Source organism: Schistocerca americana, chromosome 8, assembly GCF_021461395.2.
Source record: "Schistocerca americana isolate TAMUIC-IGC-003095 chromosome 8, iqSchAmer2.1, whole genome shotgun sequence".
Classification (NCBI taxonomy): domain Eukaryota; kingdom Metazoa; phylum Arthropoda; class Insecta; order Orthoptera; family Acrididae; genus Schistocerca; species Schistocerca americana.
In genome coordinates, this window is record NC_060126.1 from 257,769,014 (window position 1) to 257,779,662 (window position 10,649).

General features: G+C 39.3%; 1 protein-coding gene across 6 annotated transcripts in view; it reads right to left on the minus strand.

The window, feature by feature from the left end:
- The window catches only part of LOC124544809 (non-structural maintenance of chromosomes element 1 homolog), a 44,059-nt gene extending 35,036 nt beyond the window's left edge, over positions 1-9,023 (minus strand). For 5 of the 6 annotated variants that reach the window (XR_006967566.1, XR_006967565.1, XM_047123499.1 and 2 more), the window contains exons 1-2: positions 8,667-8,987; positions 8,364-8,517 (exon numbers count right to left, since the gene is read on the minus strand). Coding sequence is in view for 4 of the 6 variants with exons in the window: in XM_047123499.1 (XP_046979455.1) it covers positions 8,364-8,517; positions 8,667-8,769 (257 nt within the window). In the remaining 2 variants the exon portion in view is untranslated. Of the gene's footprint in view, positions 1-8,363; positions 8,518-8,666 lie in introns of all 6 variants that reach the window. The other variant, XM_047123498.1, reaches the window with a different exon arrangement.
- Between the last annotated feature and the right edge of the window lie 1,626 nt (positions 9,024-10,649).

The following is a 10,649-nucleotide window of genomic DNA, read 5'->3' on the forward strand; positions in this document are numbered from 1 at the left end:
ATGAGTGCTGAAGTCTCAACAGTGACTGCCACAGGTCAGTGCCATGGCTGTGTGTTGTGCTCATGGCAGTGGCAGGACAAGGAAGGCTCTGCCTACCCAGATGTTTCACAGTGTACGAATCTCACCTTAGGGCTCTCAAAGACAGCCCGTTCTCTCAAAGAAAGCCTGTTGTGTGTTGAGGTGGAGACTGCTGACTGTATTCCAGGATTCCAGTTGTTGTGAAGGCTATGCCCTGGTAAACAACCATGAAATTACAGACTACAGCAGATGCTCACCACTCAGACAGGAGGCTGGGCAGACACGCCTTGCATGGTCAGAGCGAAGATGGCAGCTTGCAGGTCGTCCATGATGCCCCATTAGCGGAGGAGGGCTGACCACTTACCAGTATTGTCATGCGCAATGATTCAGTAGATATCAACAGCAGACCACCACTATGGTATGCATTTGGTTGGCTGCCTCTTTGTGTTGAAGTCAGCAAGTAAGTAGTAGGTTTGCCATGGTTTCACTGAAACTCGACAGGCCGTCATTCTCTCTGGTTCTGGTGACACAGACAGAATAGCAGCTTGACAAAATGTGTTCTTGAGCTCTGAAAACCTCTCTATTAAAAGGACTGGGCCTAAGGTGCTGTGGCTCTGAGTGTATTTGTCCTCATTTATCAGACCTGTCAGCACTCCTTCACTGTGGTAATTTAATAGCAATTCTGGGTCAGTGAGCTCCATTATTCTTTTCTGTCTACATTTGATTTTGATTTTGTAGTGTCACTCAGGTGGTGGAGTTATATAGTGTTACCTCAGAGTGTCTTGTTAAATAACAGTACTTGTGTTTCTGTCCGCACTGTTCTGGGGTCTGTTGCAGCAGTACACCTTGTTGGCACACTGATTACCACATCAGCCCAGTGTCAACCTTGAGCTCGCCTGGTAGAAACTTAACAAAATTTTAAAATTGCACATTAAAATTATTCTCCTGCTTAACTGATGCAAATAGTTCAGCCACACTGGCAAGGGAGTTTGTAAACTACACACTAGCTCAATCCTAGGTCATCTTTTACCAAGCCAAGGTGCACTTTACTGCTTGCTGGGAGGGGGACTCAAGGAACGATGGATCTGTTTGTCTGTGAAGCCATTCTGCTTGAACACAAGCTTAAGACATTCCATCTCGTGTTACGCTTAAACAACGAAGCCTTAAAAAACTTTGTCCTGTTGCTGTTGTTCCATTGAGATTTTAGGATATGCCTGAACTTCATAAAGAAAGGATTCCACTACATCCCATTATAATCTGGGTGTGTCCACTTACAACTTGGCCAAGGATTTATTAGCACTGTTCTTCACCCTCATGTCGGAAAATGTAAACACTACATTAACAACTCTACGATTTTTACCCAATGGTTGAAGTCCTTGTGTCTTCATCCCTTGGACTTGCTTGTGAGCTTTGAAGTGAGTCTTTTTTCACAAAGTCCTCTCGAAGAATCCTTGATGTTAATTAGGAAACTGGACATGGAAAGGGCAAAGCTTTGCCATCATCCGCTGAAGTCTACATATTTTTTTATTCAATGACAAAAATTTTGAACATATTGACAGAACAACTGGGAAATCCATTATCCTCCAGTCACCAATTTATTTATGGAAATTTTGAAGGCAAGGCACTGCGGATGGTCCTTTTAAAACTACTTGTTTCTGGCGCTATATTAACGATACATTTATGGTGTGGCCACATGCAATAGATGCTCTGAACCGTTTCCTTCAGCCAAGCAACAAGTTCACAATGGCAAGGGATGGAAGGTTTCCGTTTTTAGACATACTGGTTTGCAGAAAGGACAATGGGACTCAGACAGTGTTTATAGAAAACCAATGCACACAGACCAGTATTTAGATGCAAAGAGTTGTTGTCCACTGCACCGATGCACAGAGGTCCTGCGGTGTTTATAAAGAGGGATTACATCATCTAGAATATGCCAGTAGATTAGAATATGCCAGTAGATTAGAGGCTTTCTTACCATTTTCTGGGGGCATATCTTCAAAACTGGACAGATTTTAAAAATACATAATATCAAAAGTACATTTCATTCGCCAGCCAAGATTACAGTGCTCATGGCTTGGTAAAAGCTGACCTACAATTAAGTGAGACTTGGTGCTTATAAAATCCCTTGCCATTGCGGGAAAACTTATATTGGCCGAACTATCTGCATCATTAATATACTGAGCATCATCACTGCATATGACTGTTGCAGCCTGAGGAATATACGATGACAGACAGCTTGAGGAATATACGATGACAGAGCACTGTCATATTGAGGAACTCGGAAGTTATATGATAAGGAACAAAGGGCTGCTCCTGCAACTAGCTTTTGGGGCTGTGTTTTAAAGGAATCAGTTGAAATTAGACTGTCAGGCCAAATAATAAACAGAGAAAACGGTTAAACAAACGCAACGATTGAAACCGTATTTTATAAAACACAACGATTGTTGCCTCGGCCTACAGAATGTATCGTCCATGGTACTCGACAGTGATTCATTGTTTTTGTCAGCTTTCACCACTGAGGCACTGTATCTACACTAGAGTAAGTTGGCAGCAGTGACAATTTACGAAGGAAGTTTTGTTTGATTTCTGTGGCTTATAAATGGTCTGCCACTCACAATATATATCATTTCCAGCAAGATTACCAAACGGTATTCTCGCATGACCATGGGAATATTACATCCAGATGACTGCATGATCTGTTTACAGACAAGATAAGATTATCACCAGTTAATATGTTGGGAAAAGTTTACATAGTTGCACCAAAACAAACTCTGTGTAACTGTTCTGTGTGATTTTGGTTCAATTCGATTTTGGGTGACTACAAATGGGACGTCTTGTAACTTTTACGTCCTCCCTGCAGTTCAATAAGTGAGAGAGAAGCTGTGTTAGCTGCTATATGGCTTCAAAATAAATCCCCAAATCTTCCACTCTGTGAAGCACAGTTATCGTAATTTTTAAATGATACGTGCACCACGTAACATGTTATTTTTAAACTGAGATCAATGAACATTAGTCACTGGGCCATTTCCTGCCAAGTGGTCTAATTTAGGAGAAAGTTCCTGCAGGACTATCATGGGTTTTGCTGAAATTTTGTGTGATAATTCATATATTTTCCAAGGAATATTGGTGAAGTTTTACTTTCACCAATATAATACTGATAAGAGATACAGCTGTTTGTTTGACCCCATAGCGCAGCTATCAACAGCTCTCCCCCGATTTTTCAGCAACTTTGAGGCATGTTATCTCCAGTAACATTTTCTTGAAAGAAACAAAACTAGGCTATCTTGTACAACTTTTTGCATTCAACTGCAACTGAATGAAGATACGTACATTGTATAACACCAGAATAAAACATTCAAAAAAATTTTTGTAGAAAGCTTTGCAAATAATAATCAAAACTAGTTTATATTGGGCTATAAACTTTACCTGGCCTTATGAAGTACATAACAGCTACACTCAGCTGAAGGAAAGCACCCACTATGCTGAGAACCCAATAGTAAAATGCAGATAGTTTGAACAAATTCCACAACAATTAAACATACAGAAGCATAAGTGATAGTTAAATAATTACTGACATGACATTTTCTATACAATGTACCTTGTGGTATTTTCCACGTGAAATTAGTCAGTTAAATAGTTACTGGTAGCATGCTTTATAAAAGTCCAGAAATACAATCTTTCTTTTAAATTCATAGCTATTTAATACACTAATTTCACATTACAAAATCACAAGGTAGATCCTATACATTTTAGAGAGACTTAAATAATGTATAGTATTGATTATGAACATTTTTATCATGCAACACAAGGTTCAAAACACATGGGCTAACTGGGAAGTACTTTTGATACGGCAGAACCTAAAGAATCACACTTTTTGAATGTGATTACCTCAAATTAATAGAGCCCCAAAAGAAGAAAACTATTGTTTTATTGGCTTCTTTATTCCATTTAATTTTTTATAAAAATAATTTCGTAGACGTAAACACTATAGAGGTGTTTAAAAGGAAACAAAGAAGATTACTTATTTGAAATTTTCCTGACAACCTCATTTCCTAGTTCTCAGGGCTTTCAATATTACCTTTCCCAGAGAGCACCAAACAATTGTCAAACAGAATAAAAGATGTCAGATTTAATTTGAGTACCATCAGAATATGATGTATTTTCAATGCACCTCCACCATGTTGACTTTAAAGCTGCTTGCATTGCAAAACCAAATCCAGTTTTTGAGGTGGTGTAGAACACGGTCTTTTTAATGAGAGCAGTTTAATGGAGTTTGCTGAAAACTCTCTTCATAAAAGTGGATTAAAAATACCCACTTTTGGCATTTTTACAAAAATTGTCAACTTTCCCCTCAATTTGTAAGCTACTGGAAAACAGTGAGAGAATGGAATTTTACGTTCTAAGACCTTGTAGCGGTAAGTTATTAGGTGCAAGATGTCAGGTTTATCCTGCAATTATTTCTGGAGATATAAAAAGCTAGAGACTAAATTTTGTTAAGCATCTATTTTTACAGCCCACTTTGATTCAAATTGTCCACATGAAAATAGCTAAAGAAATCTTTTTTCAGTATGTCGCTTAAAAGAGCACAAAAAGTTGTACAAGATGTCAGCTGCCCTCAGCTGCTAAAGAAGTTTCGAGGGCACCCTCGAAATGCTAAAGAAGTTTTGCCACCTTCTTCTTATTTAATTGATATCAGCGATTGCTAATAATGAACTGTGTAACCATTCTGAAGAGGATTGACTTGCTAGGTGTCATAAGATGGTTGACCAATGTGTGGGAAGAGATTCTGAACATATTATTTGTGAGGTCTTGGTAAATTCTTTTATACCATGATGTGGACCTTTAACTTTGACCCCACATGTGAAACCAAAAATGTACCACACTGTGAGGATGTCGACACATAGGACGTCACAGAATGACAGGCAAGTGATGATGATATTATGGAAATGGTGATGCAGGAGGAAGAGAAATATCATCCCATATTTGGGAAGGTTAAAGATGGCTGAGGCAATGCTGCAAGTACATAAGTGAGCAGGAGGAAGCAATGCCAGTGGATATCATCTGTTTGCTTAAGTGGAAGGATACTACAATGTGGGAAAGGGCTAAAGGAGGGGAACAGTCACCTACCAAAGGCTTTCTTAGAACCTCAAATCTTTATGTTTCATCTTTGTTGCTAGGCCTGGTGTTTCACACGTAAGTAATCATACATTCATACTTTACCATGCAGATCATTTTATTTTTTCTTCAACATTTTTTGAAGGGCGCAGTACATACATAACAAACATATGTAACTAGCATGTATTACGTACGAAGTGAGAAAATGTTAATGCAATTAGGTTTTGGTATAAAAAAGGTGTTTTGTATAGTACAGCTAGGGTCAGAAAAGAGAAACTATAGAACTCCAGCCTATCCAATGTGACCTTCTGTCACATTGCCCGAATAGTTGAAAATTTACTGCACTGACAAATTATTTAAGGAAGAATGGGAAACGTAGAAACCAACCTCGGGAACCATTCTGGGCATCTAAGAAAAGTACGAACATAAAAGGCAATATGGGCCCTACAACTTCCATCAGAAGATAGGTTTAAGGAAAGTAATTAAATAATTTTATAGATTTGGAGAGTTTCTGACCACACTGACTACACTATTTGAAATGCTGAAGCTAGCAGGGGTAAAATACGGATAACAAAAGGTTATTTACAAATTATATAGAAACCAGAGAGCAGTTACAAGGGTTGAAGGATACAAAAGAAGCAGTAACTGAGAAGAGTCCAACAGGGTTATTGTCAATCCTTGATGTTACACAATCTGTACACAGAGCAAACTGTGCAGGAAACCAAGGAGAAATTTGTAAAGGGAACTGAAAGTTCAGGAGAACAATTAAAAACTTGGGGTTTTATGAAGGCATCAAAATTCTATCAGAGACGGCAAAGGACAAGGAAGAGCAGTTTAATAAAAAATGGATACAAGAGAAGATTAACATAAACAATAGTAAAACATGGGTAATGGAAGGTAGTTTAAGCTGGATGATGCTGAGAGAATTAGACTAGGAAAAGTGAGACTCAAAGTAGTAGATGAATTTTGCCTTTTGGGCAATAAAGTGGCGTACGTCAACAAAAATAGAGATTACACAAAATGCAGACAAGCAGTAGAAAGAAAAGTATTTCTGAAAAAAAGAGGAATTTCTTAATGTCAAACATGAACTTAAATCTCGGGGAGTCTTTTCTGAAGGATTATCTGAATTACGGCCTAGTATGGAAGTGAAACGTGAATGATATACGCAGTTCAGACAACAAGGGAATAGAAGTTTTTGAAATGTGGTGCTCCAGAAGAAGGCTGAATATTAAATAGGTAGACTGAATAGTGAAGGAGAAGGGACTGAACTGAATTGTGAGTGGAGTGAAAATTATGGTACAACCTAACTAAATGAAGGGAACAATTGTTTGGACACATTCTGAGGTATCAAGGAATCGTCAGTTTGGGAGTGGAAAGAAGGGGAGGGAGAGTTTTTTTTAGGGGGGGGGGGGGGGGAGGGGTTGCTAAAATATATAAGCAGGTTCAAATGGATGTAGGCCTAGTTTGCAGTTATTTACAAGAGATGAGTCACTTTGTGCAGGATAGGCTGGTGTGGATATATGCATCAAACTAGCCTTTGAACTGAATATACTAACAACAGCAAAGCAGATAGATTTAATAATTACACAAAGCAACTACACACATTGTCTGTGAGCGAGCATTGATTTAAATCAATAGGGAAATTGAAAATTTGTACTGGACAGGGAACTGAACTTGGGTCTCCTGCTTACTAGGCAGATGCTCTAACCACTAAGCCATCCATACACAGTGCTTATCGCAAGTGCACCGACTGCCTTCCATCAGACCCAAATTTTCAACGTAATCACACATCACTAATGTAGTGCCTCTACCCATTATTCTGATTATGGTATCTGCGGTATTTTGCTGATTCCCATAAGAGTTTGAACCTGGATCAAAATGGTGTCTGTTCTTTCTGACCTGCCCAAAAGAACGAACACCACAAATATCGAATTAGGGCAAAGATGGCCAATGATCTCTTCAGTATGGATACACACCAGATCGAACTCTTATGGGAATCGGCGAAATGCCGCAAGTAATGACAATAATGGGCCGGGCACTATCCTAGCAGTGTGTGAATAAATTGAGAATTCGGGTCTGATAGGAGGTGTGGTAGGGTAGTCTAGGAGTTGCAATAACAGCTGTGTCCAGATGGCTCAGTGGTCACAGCATCTGCTTAGTAAGCAGGAGACATAGGTTTGATTCCCAGTCCAGCACAAATTTTCAACTTTCCTCTTTGAATTAAATTGATGCCTACCCACAAACCATGTCTGTTAGTCCTTCGAACATTAATTAATAGTATCCAAAAGAACAGACACCACATACATAGGTTTAATTATCTTTACAGTGGTATGGAAGAAAGTGGTAGATGTGCATATCCCTCGTGTTCAAGAGTTAAATCTGACCAGGTGAGGCTCAGACCAATTAAACAGGAGGTGGTATAGACACGTGGTTGACTGGTCAGACAAAGAGTGTCAGCAAGAAACCCACAATGCCCGAAGGCCTAAGGAAACACTAAAAATGATCATGTGTAAATACATGCTCAATCTTGAAATCAAGCCACAGTGTTTACAATGAAATAACATAAATTACATGTACCAGTAAGCTAATGTACTACAAAGTTCATATAGCCATTTAGTGAATAACAGTGATGGTAGGCTACTGCATGGGTGGAGATTAAATTCACAACATGGCAACTAAACTCAAACCACAGCCCACTATCAGAGAACAGTTCTATGTTTTTGACCTACTAAGTATCTGAAGCCTTCTACAAAGCAAAGGCATGGTAGTTTTTACACCATGTGTACTTTTCCTTGCAGTCTAACATGCTGTATTTGGGATAAGCAGTGTGTAATCTCCTGAAGGATAAGAAGTTGTCCATTTATGGCCTACAATACACATTTATCACTGGTAGAGTGTGTGTGTGTGTGTGTGTGTGTGTCTGTGTGTGTTTTTTAGGAGCACTCAAAGACTATGGAAATGGGAATGTGAACTAACATTGTGAAACTGTCATAAAACACAGGCTTATCTTAGACTTAATTATAGGCCCTACCCAAATGGTAGTAGTAGTTTTAGATAAAGAACTACCATGGTGTTTGTAAACAACTGATGAACGAGTGGAAAATATTATAGCCATGTAAAGTATGCAAAAGCCCAATTAAAATAGAAGGCAAGTTCTGGAATTAACGATCATTCTTTCAAACCGAACTTGCGAAATGATTACGCTCAAAAGGTAAATAATATCAACATACTGAATAGCTGCGTTGTTGCTCGTACTGAATAAGATGAGATATTCATTTTCTGTGATTTCACAGATCTGTTTAGTTAACTGCTGTCCGTGTCGATTCACATGCCGATTTATCTGGTGAATAACACTGTCTAAATCAACCGCCACTGTTCTTCTGTCTAAAAAAGAACGAAGGAATGGCAATCAAAATGACATTCATGCTACAGGTAAATTAATGAAACAGGTAAAAGACGATTGCAAGAGAATGAACTAAGAAATATGGACACAAAGGCAATATGGCAACGACAGAAGGCAATAACATTTTTACCATTCAGTTCCGATAACAATTCGGTGACATTTTTCAGTTCCATTACAGGCTGAAACATGAGAATTTGCAACACTGATTTCCACACTTCTTTCTCGATTTCCATGCTGCTTATGAAGTTTTTATCGTAATATATTTTTTTCCTAATACGTCTAGCACGAAACGCTTTTATATATCCCGTCAGTACTGATACCAATGGAACTGCGAAACATCATGACATGATGCTATCAAAATAATACCGCGTCTCCTGCTCTCGGCAACTGTAAACAACTTTCAAACGACACACACGCTAGAACCATAGACTATAGAGCGGCAAGAGAAGAGCCAAAGACGTATTTTAATTGTACCAAAGTTGATCTTGAAAACATCACATCGCGATGATTCGAACTATATATAACACGCTGCGTTAATGTATATGAGACTGAAACACGCCGCGTTAATGTACCAGACAAAATTAATGCCATGCTGATGTATGTAGAATGTTGTATGCACCCACCTCTCCCCCCCCCCCCCCCTCCACCGCGCCGACTAACTGCACCAAATCCGTTCACCCGTGGCAGATAATTGTATCATTGCTGGTCACAAACAAGCAATCACAGTCACGCAACAAAGTCGAGCTGCTGAGTTCTGCATATTGAAGGGAGCATAACGTAGAAGGATAAAATGTGGCTGTTTGATACAATTCAAATCAGTGTTTTGTGACAGTTTGGCAGTGTTAAGTCGACTTTTTGCGACATTAAGAAAAATCGCAACAACGCTTGGTTAGTAATTAGTTGATCCATGGATCGTTTTGCACGATAAATCGTAATGATGTGGAACGAGTTCGCTTCCCGAGTTAAATTGTCAGTATTTTTTTTAAAGACAGATGTGAGTCAGTAATTTCCACTCACCACACTTACCTTATAACTATAATAGAAATTCTTCTATGCAACAGAAGGAGTTGTCAAGGGAAACTTTTTCAGTTTGCTTTCTGTCAGACATTTTACATCCCCAGAATAGTGATGAAAAATTTTAGTTGTATTGTGCACCCCATTTTGTGCTAAAAACAATTCTAATGTGGAGTGGTGAATGTCATTTTTCTCTTCTGGTACTGTAACTATGTACATCATTATGCTTTTGAATTCAGTGGATTACTAACAAAAAACTTCATCAGGAAATAAATATACAGGGCTATTACAAATGATTGAAGCGATTTCATAAATTCACTGTAGCTCCATTCATTGACATATGGTCACGACACACTACAGATACGTAGAAAAACTCATAATGTTTTGTTCGGCTGAAGCCGCACTTCAGGTTTCTGCCGCCAGAGCGCTCGAGAGCGCAGTGAGACAAAATGGCGACAGGAGCCGAGAAAGCGTATGTTGTGCTTGAAATGCACTCACATCAGTCAGTCATAACAGTGCAACGACACTTCAGGACGAAGTTCAACAAAGATCCACCAACTGCTAACTCCATTCGGCGATGGTATGCGCAGTTTAAAGCTTCTGGATGCCTCTGTAAGGGGAAATCAACGGGTCGGCCTACAGTGAGCGAAGAAACGGTTGAACGCGTGGGGGCAAGTTTCACGCGTAGCCCGCGGAAGTCGACGAATAAAGCAAGCAGGGAGCTAAACGTACCACAGCCGACGGTTTGGACAATCTTGCGGAAAAGGCTAAAGCAGGAGCCTTACCGTTTACAATTGCTACAAGCCCTGACACCCGATGACAAAGCCAAACTCTTTGAATTTTCGGCGCGGTTGCAACAGCTCATGGAAGAGGATGCGTTCAGTGCGAAACTTCTTTTCAGTGATGAAGCAACATTTTTTCTTAATGGTGAAGTGAACAGACATAATGTGCGAATCTGGGCTGTAGAGAATCCTCACGCATTCGTGCAGCAAATTCGCAATTCACCAAAAGTTAACGTGTTTTGTGCAATCTCACAGTTTATAAAGTTTACGTCCCCTTTTTCTTCTGCGAAAAAAACGTTAAAGGACACGTGTATCTG